At 58.1% G+C, this 13743-nt stretch overlaps 1 protein-coding gene across 3 annotated transcripts in view; it reads right to left on the bottom strand.

Annotated features, from left to right (window-relative positions):
- Window positions 1-13062, bottom strand: part of SLC12A3 (solute carrier family 12 member 3) — a 37321-nt gene extending 24259 nt beyond the window's left edge. For 2 of the 3 annotated variants that reach the window (XM_042918688.1, XM_042918690.1), the window contains exons 1-12: window positions 12781-13062; window positions 12198-12344; window positions 10818-10893; window positions 9794-9889; window positions 9350-9489; window positions 8898-9008; window positions 7778-7889; window positions 7447-7577; window positions 2577-2661; window positions 1463-1617; window positions 1043-1150; window positions 224-347 (exon numbers count right to left, since the gene is read on the bottom strand). In XM_042918688.1, coding sequence (XP_042774622.1) covers window positions 224-347; window positions 1043-1150; window positions 1463-1617; window positions 2577-2661; window positions 7447-7577; window positions 7778-7889; window positions 8898-9008; window positions 9350-9489; window positions 9794-9889; window positions 10818-10893; window positions 12198-12344; window positions 12781-13062 — 1567 coding nt within the window. The remainder of the gene's footprint in view (window positions 1-223; window positions 348-1042; window positions 1151-1462; window positions 1618-2576; window positions 2662-7446; window positions 7578-7777; window positions 7890-8897; window positions 9009-9349; window positions 9490-9793; window positions 9890-10817; window positions 10894-12197; window positions 12345-12780) is intronic. The other variant, XM_042918689.1, reaches the window with a different exon arrangement.
- Window positions 13063-13743: the final 681 nt, after the last annotated feature.

Raw genomic sequence — 13743 nt, 5'->3', positions numbered from 1 at the left:
CACCTGCCTGGTGTGGTGTGGGAGCCACCCTGTCTGGAGGCGGGGGAGGGGCGGGCACCGCATGACCCTCCCGAGTGTTCTCCCAGAGAGGGCCTCGTTCAAGAGTTATTCCACGAGTGCCCACTCCCTGCCAGGCCTGGCTGGGCGCTGGGTGCCAAGGTGAGCGGCACAGAGAGGAGCCCTGCCGGCCCTCACAAGCCTCTGTGCCCTGGCAGCCTCTCACCGATGATGATGAAGGCCACGGCGATGGCGTAGGCCAGCAGGTAGCCGCGCACGGGCTCCTTGTTCTTGCCGTAGCCCTTGCCGAAGAAGCCGATCAGTGGGTACAGCTGGTCCTCGCACAGGCACTGTGGGCACAGGAAGACGTGTTCACCCCAGGCTGGGCGCCCCCCTCCCCTCCCTTGCAGCCCCAGCTGGCCCTGCTTCCTCCCTCCACCTCAGCAGACTACTTGCCCCAGTCTGGGTCCTGTCTTCTCTCTCTCTGTCTCTTTTTTAATCGTTTATTTTTGAGAGAGCATGAGTAGGGGAAGGACCGGGAGAGAAGGAGACACAGAATCTGAAGCAGGCTCCAGGCTCTGAGCTGTCAGCACAGAGCCCGACATGGGGCTTGAACTCGCGCGCCAACCCACCAACCGTGAGATCGTGACCTGAGCCGAAGTCAGACGCTTACCTGACCGAACCACCCAGGCGCCCCCTGGCTTCTGTCTCTTAAAAGGGAGTCATCTCCCTGCCCACCCCCACATCACCAGGGAGATAGCAAGGGGGCAAAGAGAGGGGGTGGCCCGCGTGGGGGTGAGACCGGGTCAGAGAAATTGCAGGCAGGGCGCCAGGCTGCACAAGGGAGACTCTGGGAGGGAAATGCGGGTGCCCTTTGCAGCACACCATGGGACGGGGGCCGCTTCCTGCGGGTTTGCTCGCTAGCCCCCTTTCTCCTTCAGTCTAGACGTTCCCGTCCCATGATACCTCCAGGCCTCTGTAGGGGTCACCTGGGGACCCTTCCACCGGGCCTTCCGACACTCGCGGCCCCGTTCCGCGGCCTCACCTGGAAGACCTTGGCGGCAGAGACGAGGCAGGCCAGGGCGGAGGAGAGCGTGGCCCCAAAGATGCCGGCCGTGATCAGGGGCGCGAAGCCGGACACCATGCTCATGGTCTGCAAGGACATGGGGTTCAGGCCCCTCATGGTGGGGCCCCTCACGCCCGGAGTCCTCACCTCAGGCAGGGGCTAGGTCCTGAGGCCCCCGAGTCCACACTCCCCGCCTGGAGATCCCAGTGCCCACCGAGTCAGGGACTGGGCTCAGGGGGCCACCTGAGCCTGAGCTCTTTCCCCCCCTGAGCCTGAACCTCTTTCCCCCACGCCCGGGACCCAGCCCCCCAAACCATGTGTGTCCCAGCCTGTTCCAGCCTCTGTCTGGTCCTTCCCCGCGTCTGCTGGGCCAGACTCCCTGGCAGAGGCCGCGCGTACCTGGTAGTAGTTGATGAGGCCATAGCGGCAGCTGTGCTGGTGGGCACACTCGGTGAAGTTCCAGCCATAGCCACAGGCCAGCCCCTCGCAGGCGCCCGAGCTTGGGGTCACCGTGGCATTCAGGACCCCGGAGGCATCGCGAACCACGCAGGAGCCTGAAGGGGCAGTAGGGCTTGGGGAGGCCTCCCTCCCGCCCTTCCCTCCTTCCTCCTCTCCTCCCACCCCAGACACTGGCCGCTTCTGCACAGGGCGAGCGGCTGCTTGAGGGGCCAGCTCTCCCTTTAGCGTGTGCTACTACTAATGGACGATGACGACGATGACGGCAATGAAATCTGCTAACGTGCAGAGGCACTCACGACGTGCCACGCGCTCCGCTAAGCTCTTGAGACAACCCTGGGAAGCAAGTATGACCATCGCTTTCGTTGTCGGTGCCATTCTACAGCGGCGCGGTGACCTACAGTGACCCGTGAAGATCACCATGTCCTTAAAGCAGAGACCTGGCTGGCTGTGACCGGGGCCGTGTCCCTCGGCCATCCGTGAGCGGCTCACCTCACAAGGGGGTGGCGGGCAGCCAGAGCGCCTGTGAGGATCTCAGTGCGAGGCAAGTGTCAACAGCCCAGGCCTGGGTTCAAACCTGGCTCCACCACTCAGTGGCTGTGTGACCCTGGGCAGGTCACTTAACCTCTCTGAGCCCTGCTTTTCTCCTCTGTAAAATGGCGGGTTGGCAGTGCCTGGATTGAATGTGGTGAGGCATGTCAAGGGCCGGGCATGTGGTTGAGTCAGCGGTTAGTGTCGTCTTCACCACCACCACCATCATCATTATTGTCATTATTACCCGTCCTTGGGTCAGAGTATTGTTTGTCCTCTAGGAATTTCCCACTCTTGAATCTGTAACCTCAGGTTTGAAGGGACCAGAGGAGCCTGGTCTGACCGTGCCCATCCCCACCACAAACGACCATCCCCCCCCCCCCCCCGAAGATGTTCTGGTCACCACCGGTTGTCCCCAAAAAGAAGGTTTGAGGGTCCACTTCTTGCGGTCACCATGCTCTCCCTGTTAGAGAGCTGAGCCCCCTGCCCCGTGTGACCCTTCCGGCAGTCTGGGCTGGCTACTCACCGATGGTGGCCGAGATGGCCAGGTAGGAGACAGTGGTCCAGAAAATGGCCATGAGTGTTCCCTTGGGAATGGCTACAGCAGGGTCCTGGGGGAGGGGGAGGAAGAGAGAGAAGGCATCAGGCAGCCTCTGGGCCTCCGTCAGGCCCTTCTCTTGTCTGAGGCCCAGATGGGCCAGCAACTGCTGGCTGTGTGTGCATCACCGTCAGGTACCCATTGATTTGTGTGGTTCCACAGCAATTAACATACAGACAAGCCCCAAACTCTCCTCTGAGGAGAACCTCTCTGCTGGCATTTTCCTAGCAGAAATAACAAATCTTCACATGCACACATAGTGTATTCCACTCTTCCAGACACTTCCTCAAACATAACTTCCTGGGCAGTGGCCAGGGTGTCCCTACCCTGCTGGTGGGGAAACTGAGGCCAGGAAGCGGAGCGGAGGCCCCAGCCGGCTGAGCCAGGGGCGGCTCTGTCCTGACCACACCAAGTCCGCAGCCTCAGGCCTCGGGGGGCTGGTGCTGGGTGGTGCAACACAGGTAGGGAACCTTACAGCAGGGTCCCCCCGTCAGGTGTAGACCCCAGCCCCAGGGGCAGGCCACGCGGGCACTGGGAAGGACATCCGTGCACCTCCCCAGCTTTTCCACAGCTGGCAGGTAGAACCACAAATTACAGAGCTTGGAGGGACCACGAGACCGTTCAGCGTCACAGGCAGGTCCAGACAAAGCTGGCAACAACCAGTTCCCTGCCTCAGACACTCAGGAGCCTGAGTTGGAATCGATGGTCAATCAGTGATGAACGAGCCCCGGACCCCGCCCTTAAGGACCCTGTGCCCCAGGGAAGGAGGTCCCGCCAACACAGGGCGGCACCTGTGACGGGACAGCCTGAAGTGTGCTGGAGAACAAGGGGAAGGAGGGAGAGCAACACGGTGCAGCGACCACGGAGGGCCTCACGGCAGAGGGGACGGCTGAGGTGGCTCTGAAGGCCCTGGGGTGGGAGGAAAGGTGAGGCAGGCCAGAGCCAAGCGGAAGCAGAGATGCGTTGCTGGAGCGAGGCTGGGGGACCTGGAGCTTCCAGATCTGCTGCAGTGTCTGCTTTGGGGGGCCCGGCAGCTCTTCCTTGGGTACCAGGATGGCCTGACTAGGTCAACACACAGGGTCCCCCTGGTCCCAAGGCCAACGGACCGCCTCCACTTCCCCTCCCACCTACAGTGGGTTGACCAGTATCTCCAAAAATTCGTGTTTGCTCAGAACCTCAGATTATGACCGTATTTGGAAATAAGGTCTTTGCAAATGTCGTTAGTTAAGATGAGGTCATACTCAGTTGGGTGGGCCTTAAATCCAATGACTAGTGTTCCTGTGAGAAGAGGCAGGGACACACAGAGGGAAGAAGGCTGGGTGAAGACAGTCGCAGAGACTGGAGAGAGGCAGCCCCATGCCAAGGAATGTCAGAGCCACCAGAAGCTGGGAGAAGAAAGGAAGGATTCTCCCCTACGGCCCTTAACACCTTTGTTTTGAACTTTTGGCTTCCAGACTGTGCAAGAATAAACATCTGGGATTTTTTGTTTGTTTGCTTGTTTTTGGTTTCTGTTTGTTTGTTTCTGAGAGACAGAGCATGAGCAGGGGAGGGGCAGAGAGAGGGGGAGACACAGAATCCGAAGCAGGCTCCGGGCTCTGAGCTCTCAGCACAGAGCCCGACGCGGGGCTGGAACCCATGAACTGTGAGATCATGACCCGAGCCGGTGTCAGAAGCTTAACCGACTGAGCCAGCCAGGCGCCCCAGTGTCTGTTTTAAGCCCCTGTGTTTGTGGTAGTTTGTCACAGCAGCCGTGGGAGGTGGGCACACCCGGCCTCCATCCTACCCCTACATCTTGGCCTGAAATCTCTGAGCCCAGCTCACAAGTCAGGCACATCTGAGCCCACATCCCAGCCCATCTCTTCTCAGGGGTATGTGCGCTGGGACAAGCCCCTTCACCTCTCTGAGCCTAGGGATGCCCCGAACCCCGATCTGTGAGACGATAACCCAACGTGGCACGCAGCCAGCACCCACAAATGTGAACAGTTAGGAGAGGGGACTGTGTCGTGCTCGGGGACACGTGCTGGGACCACAGATGCAGCACAGACCCCACAGCTGTCACCTGGAAGTCCCTTGTCTCTCAGCCTCAGCCTCCCCATCAGAAAATTAAGCTAGTAAAGCTTTCCTCGGCCATAGCACAGGCTGATTGTGAAGAGACGTTGGTCACGAGATTGCTCTGTCAGTGCTAAAGGGTCGGGGCGGTGTGAGGGATTAATATGATGGTAACTCTGATGTCACCCTTTAAAAAAAATTTTTTTTAATGTTTATTTTTGAGAGAGAGAGAGAGAGACAGAGCACAAGCAGGGGAGGGGCAGAGAGAGAGAGACACACACAGAATCCGGAGCAGGCTCCAGGCTCAGATCTGTCAGCACAGAGCCCGACGCGGGGCTCGAACACACGGACCGCGAGATCATGACCTGAGCTGAAGTCGGACTGAGCCACCCAGGCACCCTTGACGTCACCCCTTTAAATGTCACGTTCTCTGAGGTCTCCCGCCACCTTGTGCGAATTTGTACCAGCTCCTCCACCCCCGCCCCCAGGGATTCCCTACCCTCCCTCTGCTTCGTTTCTCTCCCCAGCACCACCCACGAGCCACTCTCACTCCACGTCCTCCTTATGTTTCGGTGCCTTGTCTCTCTCACGAGAATGTCAACTCCATGAGGACAGGAACTTGTGCCTGTTTTCTTCCCCGCTGTGTCCACAAGATGCAGGCACAAAGCAGGTGCTCAAAACATATCCACTGAATAATAAACTTAGGATGACGCTGAGGCCTCTTGGTTCTAGAAACTTGCATTCCAGCTCCTCTGCCACCTGTGTGTGTGTGGCCCTGGGCCACCCCAGCCCTCTCCGCGCTTGGTTTGCTCCTCTGTAACATGGGGGTGATGAGGGCATGAGCCCCCTGAGTATAATGTACCCGGCGGCCACATAGTAAAAATTACCACAACCTTGACTACTAGCCATTAGTACTGTCTCCATGCTGGGCACTGTTCTAAGCACATCACATAAATTAGCACATGGAATCCTTATTCCCTGCTCTGCGAAGGGGAGGGGGCGGTGGGCTGTTAGTCCCATTTGACAGTTGGCAAAGCTAAAGCCCAGGGAAGTTTTAAGGGACTTGCATAAAGTCTCCATGAATAGAAGCTTCTCTCCCGTTGAGGACATACTGTCTCACAAAATGGGCAGAGGGCTGGATGCAGGAGGGAAGGGCCGCTTGGGGGCTTGAGGGCATTTAGGGACAGAGTGGAGGTGCACCCCCCTTCCCCCCCACTACTGGGTCCGGGACAGCTGCCTGCTACCTGAGAAGCTGGACGAGGTGTCTGGATAAATCGCTAGGCTGCGATGATCTGTAACGGGGCTGGCAGGGGAACCAGGCTGTCTGAGCACAAGACTGGCCACTGCAGGGACCTCAGGGTGGACAGGCAGACCAGGCCTCTCCTGGCTGCTCCCCAGAAAAGGAAGAGGAATCAGACAAACACAGCCACTCCGGGATTCCCAGGCCACGCTGGGTACCGCCCAGGCATACCCAGTTAGAGCCAGGCTGGGTGGAGACTGTCCCCAAGGCACAATTCTTAAGTCGTTTAAGAAAATGCATCAAGGAGGGGGGCTTTGGTGGCTCAGTCCGACTCTTGGTTTTGGCTCAGGTCATGATGTCACAGTCTGTGGGTTCGAGCTGTGTGTTGGGCTCTGTGCAGACAGTGTGGAGCCCGCTTGGGATTCTCTCTCTCCCCCTCTCTCTCTCTCTCTCTCTCTCTCCCTCAAAAATAAATAAATAAACATTAAAAAACTGCATCAAGGAGCACCTTTCAAATGGGACTGGAGGCTGGGGGAAAGGGCTCCAAGCACAGAGCCAGGCTCTCACCGATCACCCCACATGCACACCATCTATCTCCTTGATCCTGCCCTGGCAAAGACACCACGGCTTTCAAAGCCCAGCCTCAGCCCTACCTCCACCCAGGAGTTTTGCCGGAGCCCCTGCCAACATCCGCAACATCCGCCTGCCCTTCTCTCCCACCTTCTACCAGTTTGTACTTCACTCTAAGCCTCCCATCCGGTACGTTTCACCCTCTATCCACTCAATAAGCATGTTGTCCGACTCTTAGCTGGGAATCGGGACATAGAGGCAGGCCGCAGTTGTCCAGCTCAAGAGAACGGGACGGGCGAAGAGACACGTAAATGGCCCGATGTCTTTATGCTCAAGAGCCACGAAGGGCCGGGGGAGATTTAAGGATGGAAGCGTTATTTGAAAGAGAAACAGAACTTCTCAAGGTTAAAAAAACAAGCGTAGGGCATCCCGGGAAGAGAGCACAGCAGAGGCAAAGACGTGGAGGAGGGACAGACAGCAGCAGGTCCTCGGGACTGGGGCAGGGGTCATAGCAATGGCATTGGCAGGTTGGAACCTTGAGCTCTGAGCCTAGGAAACTGCCCACATCAGGAGGGTGGAGGGCCCTGGGAAGATGTCAGCCCAGCCAAGATGTGCATGAACCAACTGTAACTTTGGAAGGTCAAGCTGGCTCCGTCTTCCCCTTAGGCTGACTCCCGGGAACCAGGGAGGAGACTGGCCCGCTTTAGTCATTAGTCCTCCAGGCCTAGAGCATAGCTGGTGCCAATCAACAAACCTCAGAACTGAGTAGAATGAACGGACCTGGTTTGGATTGACTGGGGTTGAGTTGGGTTGGAATGGACTGGATTTTAGAAGCTCTGACTCCATGGTGTCTGTGCCAAGCTCAGTGCCCAGTGGGAGATCCCAGCAGGACACAGCCAGGAAGCCGGGGGTGGGGGGAGGGGTGGGCGTCTGGCTCACCTTGAGGTCCCCAGAGATGTTGGCCCCTGCCAGGATGCCTGTAGCCGAGGGAAAGAAGATGGAGAACATCCCGAAGAAGCTGCCTTCTGCACCCCGCCAGTCGGGTACCAAGTTCTGGACAAAAATGTCCGCTGGAAGACCAAAGCCTGAATCAGGGACGCCTGGAAGGCTGGGCCCAGCCAGCCAGGCAGGAGGCTCCTCTCTGGCAGCTCCTGGCCCTGGGAGTTGGGGGGTGGGTCTCATCTTCCTCATGCTCACAGAATGGGCCCAACCGGTGGGCAGACTGTACCCGTCCCCAGAGCCATGGGCAGGGGCCCCAACTTGCACGTACCCCGGTAGCTGAAGAAGCCTTTGGAGGCCTTGTCCTCAGATGGGGGGATCAGCGTCCCCACTAAGTAGTTGGCAAAGGAGATCATGATGACGAGGAAGAAAAGCACCTGGGCCTGGGGGGTGGGTAAAGGACCCTAGAGGTCAGATGGCCTGGCCCTACCTGCTCAGGGAGCCCCAGCAGGTCAGAACCTATCCAGGATCCCGTCCTCATTCATTCATTCATTCATTCATCACCCATTATGCTGCAGGTCCCGTGCTGGAAGTCGGCCACATAGCAAAGCTCTTGGCTTGTCTTGCTGGTGAATAAGGAACACGACTCCGGGGAAAGAACGAGGGTGTGATGGGGACTGTGGGTGGGGCTATGGAGCAGAGTGGCCTACAAAGGTATCTTCAAGGGTCCTCAAGGAGGGGATGAGTGACAGCAGAATGATCGGGGGCACAAGCCTGGGACACTCAAAGGACGGCGAGGAGGCCGCAGAGCCGGAAGCCGGAGGGAGGGGGAGAGAGGGCAGGCAGCGGCAGATCTGGCCAGTCTGCCCGCTGACGCCGGAGATTTCTGCTGCCCTCGCCCCACGGTGCCAAGCCTCTGAATTTTGGCTGGATACAGGTTCACGTGAGGACCACGTCTCCCTGCCCTGCTTGCAGCTTAGGTGTGGCCGAGAGATCAAGTTCTAGTTGATGGAATGGAAGCAGAGGTTTATGAGGAATTTCCAGGTGGTGCCAGAAAAGGAAAAGGAAGGGGAATTCGTTCCTTTTCACCCTCTCCCCTTCCTGCTGAGTGGACTGTAGACATGGTGGCAGTGGCCGCCGTGGAGCAGGTGCATGGAGGCCACACCCAGGGATGGAGCGGCCACAGGACAGAAACAGTCTGGGCACCTGAGCCTCCGGGAGCCACGCGCGCACACACACACACACACACACACACACACACACACACACATGGACTTTTACAGGTGAGAGAAACACACTGGTCCTGGTCCAGGCCCCGCCCTCAGGGTCTCTGTCACAACAGCAGAGCCGAAAGCCCAGCTAATACAGCGAGAAGAGGCAGGGCCGGGCCCAGGACCGGGGCCTCACGACTCACGTTCTTCACCTGACCACTCCCAACATCCCCTCCTCACCTTGGACTCCCACTCCATGCCAGCCAGGGAGATGGCCAGCAGCACGGTGACGGTGACCACGCCAATGATGCGGATGTCATTGATGGGGTCCACGATGGGCGTGCCGTACTCCTAGGGCGGGGCACAGGCCGGGCTGCACACCCCACCCCTCCATCACAGGTGCCCTCTCAGCAAAGCACAAACACAACCACCTCGCCCACCCACAGAACATCCAGAGTCGTGCTGTATCGGCCTGGACAGTTTGGCCCTAAAGGAAACACACACCCCTGAAGGGGACTTCTGGGAATGGTCTTTATGTGATGAGATCACCCAGTCACCCACAGCGAGCAGACAGCGGCCTGGCAGGCAAAGTGGGGCAGAGGGGCAGGAAGGCCTGGCCTAGGTGGGGGGAGGGGAGAGCGAGGTAGGCTTCCCCGGGCTCCCTCTGCCTGGGGTCCAGCCCCCAGCTTTACCTGGAGCAGGTCCCGCACGGTCTCTGCAAAGCCCACGGTGTGCATGGCCACGCCCACAGCATTGGCAAAAGCGAAAATGAGGCCGATGGAGCCCCCGAGCTCTGGGCCGAGACTCCGGGAGATGAGGAAGTAGGTGCCACCTATTAAGGATAGAGCCAGAATCCATGAAACCAAAGGATCAGCTGGCTGAGGTGGGCTTGGGCCAGGCAGAAGCCGAGGCTGGGAAAGGGTAACCACGGGACCCACAGGACCCATAGCACAGGAGATAACCGAGGCCATCTGTGGGTGCCCAAAGCCTTCACCTGGAACCAGAGGGAGCAGCCTGGGGAGTCCCCGTTTTGGTGGGGGTGGGGTGGGTGGGAGTGGCTTGGAGACCCATTCCCGGGGAGGAGACCGGGGGAGCGACAAGAAAGAGGAGGGCCTTCGGGGTGGGGTGGGACCCACCTGACTTGACCTTGCCGTTGGTAGAGATGGCCGAGATGGAGAGGCCCGTGATGGAGGTCACCGTGACCGAGAGCAGGATGATGATCCAGGTCAGGACTGGGGGGGGGGGGGGGATGTGATTACCAGAAAACCCAGCTGGGGCATTTCCCAGGTGGGGAGCCATGTGAGGAACCTGTTAGCCAGCTGGCTTGCCATGCCACCTAAGTCACCGAGCCTTGGTTTTCTCTGAGCCTTGGTTTTCTCATCTGAAAAATGGGTCTCTGTCTACCTCCTGGTATATTCTGAACAGCCAGTACATAAAGGATCATTAGGTATGGAAGGGAAGGTACCCTCTTTTAGTAATAAAAAGTAATGTAGGGACACCTGGGTGGCTCAGTCGGTTGGGTGTCCGACTCTGGCTCAGGTCATGATCTCGTGGTTCACGAGTTTGAGCCCCGTATGGGGCTCTGGGCTGACAGCTCAGAGACTGGAGCCTGTTTCAGATTCTGTGTCTCTCTCTCTTTCCCTGCCCCTTCCTCTCTCTCTCTCTCTCAAAAATAAATAAAACATTAAAAAAATTTTTAAAAAGTAATAGTTACCACTTGATGAACACCTTTGGGTACCAAATCCTATGGTGTTTTACATGCATCATAGAAACCCTATTATAGGTCTGTGGGTAGGGACAGTTATCACTCCCAGTTTACTGATGAGGAAACCAAGGCTCAGGGAGGTTAAGAAACTTGTCCAAGGTCACACAGCATCAGAGCTAGCATCTGAACCTTGGTGTCTGTCCAGAGCAGAAGTTCCTAACCTGGATGCTATGCAGGAGAGATTGGCTCTGAGCGGTTCAGGGACCTACTGAGGGCAAACAGGGCCAGGGACAGTCCTCGGGTCTGTTGACTCCACTGCAGACTCCCCTGCCACACCTCCCTGTCCTCTGTCACTGCAGGAGCCTGCGGGCTCTGCAGCCCAAATTCAGGATTGTGGCCTGGAAGGGTAAGGTCTCAGACACACTCTTCCCCTTCCCCCAGGAGGTGACACTCACCGATGCCCGCCTGGGCTGTAATCCAGGGGAGCCGTAGGTAGAGGATCACGCCCCAGATATTGAGCATGCAACGGATCTGGGAAGAGAGAGGGGTCGGAGGTCACCTGGGTGGGCCGGATACCCCAAAGCCAAACATACAAGTCCCTGTCCCCAGTCATGGCATGGCACGGCCTAGGGGACACGTGGGTCCTTTCTTGGCTCTACTCACTGCAATGGGTTCCTACTTCAATGCCCCTCTAACTCACCGGGGCACCCAGGGAGGGTGGGGTACCCAGAGACTCACTTTTCTGCCCTCCCATTGGGGTCTGAGGATGGGCTGCAAGCATAATCACCCCTCACCCGGCTCCCAGCCCGGGATCCTGTGTCCGGCAGCCCCAGCCGGGGCCCCAGTGGCTGCTGGCCCAGGGCCTGGCATCCAGGGGCAGCTCAGCAAATGCCAGCTGAGCCAATGCCCCACATACAAGCAGAAACAGCACTCAGGTCGCTGTGACTTCAGCTTCCAAATTTAAAGCAAAGCCAGAGGCCACAGCTGAGACTGAAATTCCATGGAGGTGGGGGTGCTGATATGGTTTTGGGCCCCAGCCACGTCTTGGGGAGGGGCAGGAACATGTGGCATTTACAAGGCAGGGAGACCTCTAAGACCCTCTATACGCTCCGAGATACTGAACGGGGCCACGCGAGGCTCTGGCTGCCACAGCTCAGGAGGAAGATCCAGATGCCATATACGAGCTGCTGGGGTAGAGGGGAGCTCACAGTTCAGATGGAGAAACGGAGGCACAGCCAGTAGGCAGCTGGTCAGAGTGAGGTCAGAACCCAGGCCTCCCGCCTTCCAGAGCAGGACCAAAGCCTTCTTCTAAATCTCATGCGATCCCCTCTGTAAGGTCCCATAATGCCTTGCAAAGCCAAGTTCATTTGATTCTTTGCTGTTTGAGGACTTACTGGTGCTCTAGGCCACAGGAAACCTTCCCCTGCCCATCACTGAGAATGAGAAAAACATGCGTGCACACTGTGTGTTTCGTGCTGCCCCCTGGTGGCTGTGGGGGAAAACAATGTCTTCTAATAATACCAGGGGAAGCATTGATCCAAGCAATTCCCGTCTATTAACTCATTTAATGCACATCATTTACAGATGAAGAAACTGAGGCACAGACAGGTTAAATAACTTGTCCAAGGCCATAGAACAAGTGAATATACACAGATCTTTCCTAGGGCAAGGTATCAGTCTGGGGGCTGAGAAGCACAAAACCAGGGAAAATCTCTGAGGCCCAGGCTGGACCTTGGGTCTACCCTGGCCACTGACATCTGAGAGTCAGAGCTGAGCCTGGATGGAACTCTGTCTCCCACTCCCATTCCTGGGCATCCCACCCACACCCTACTCACCATCACCCCTTTGACCCAGCCAAAGCGCACGGGCTCCCCAGGGTTCTTCTCACTGTTGGTGCCTGTCTCGTCCTCCACCAGCCCGTCAGTCATCTCATGGCCGGGCCGGCTGTCGAAGGCCAAGGCGTGCAGATGGCCGCCTTCCTGCTGGAAGCCCAGAGGCCACAGGTCAGGTAGGCGGGGCTCATGACACTCCAGCCCCCCATCTCGCCTCCTCCACAGTCCAGCCCCGCAGGCAGCAAACCCAGCAAGCCTCCTCTCCGCCGCAGACCTTCCTCATTCCCACCTCCCTACCTCTTTCAGGTGCGTGCAGCCTCTGTTCACGCACCTCCACTGGCCGTGGCTCATTACCTCTCTAGGAGGCTACGATTGCTTGATTGGGTCATCGGTGCCCGGACAATAAACATTACAACATGTGCCCCGAGCTCTATAGCTTCCACGCTCACATTTCACTGAGGCCTCTTGACCCATGAAGAAGACACTTGTTTGTCCCCGTGGCACAAGAGCCAAGGCTCAGAGAAGTTAAGCACCCGTGTCAGGGTCACACAGCAGGACCGTGGCCAGTCTTTGAGACGGTGCTTACCTTGAGGAAGGAGTGCAGATGGGCCAGCGTGGGCCGGACCTTTCGGGGCTCTCCGGGCAGGGCGCTGTTGGCATAGTGCTCGTAGGCGGGCACCACATCGATAGTGTTGTAGCCGAAGGTGCGCATGTAGAAGGTGCTGCCGTGGGTCAGGTGGCTGGGGTGGCTGCTGTCGTAGGCAGCCGGCGGCGGGGGCTCATCGCCCCCCAGCAGCGTGCTGATGGTGAAGCGCCCGCTGCACAGCGTGGGGTCCCCCGGCATCTCTGACCCCGGCAGCTCTGCCATGGTGGCTCTGGGTGTCCGGGGAGGGGGCCAGGGTCGGCGGGGATGTGCTGGGTGGCTTTATAGGCTGGCCCACAGCGGGGAGGAGGCAGGGAGTTTGGCCCAAACCGCCCATGGCTGGCGAGCAGGGTCCCTGGACGGGGTGGGAGGTGGAGCACGTGCCCACTGCTGTCCTGCCCGCCACCTGATCGCGGAGATAGCAGCCCGGCCTGGGACCGGAAGGGCTGGGCTGGACCACAGCCAGACGCAGAGTGGGAAAGGGGCAAACACGTCCAGCCCCTGGGTCCCCGAGAGGCTCTTCTGAGTCTGAGAGCTGAGGACGTCTGCAGGACCCTAGGAAGCAGTACTCACCAGAGGGGACTCTTAGGGACCCTATGAGGGACCCTAGGGACAGCCTGATGACCTGTGGCCCCACCCTATGCAGGTTCAAAAACCTCTCATTTTACCTAGTATTTAGTTTTAGTTTTTATTTACCTAGTATCTGTGAATAGATGAATGGTATGATGTTTAAAAAGATGCACACGTGTATATAAAAGGTTAGTCTCTCTCTCTCTTGGACCTCTGACTCCTAGTTGTGCCCGTCCTTCCAAAGACATCTCAGAGTGTAAAAGCCATTACATGCAAGCACCCCCAGACCAGAATTCAGCATGCGATAGGTGTGATCTGTAGCCACCTGGGGCCTGA

Source organism: Panthera leo, chromosome E2 (assembly GCF_018350215.1).
Source record: "Panthera leo isolate Ple1 chromosome E2, P.leo_Ple1_pat1.1, whole genome shotgun sequence".
NCBI classification, from domain to species: Eukaryota; Metazoa; Chordata; class Mammalia; order Carnivora; family Felidae; genus Panthera; species Panthera leo.
The sequence above is the reverse complement of the archived record's forward strand: the minus strand, read 5'-3'. Positions and strand labels throughout refer to the sequence as shown.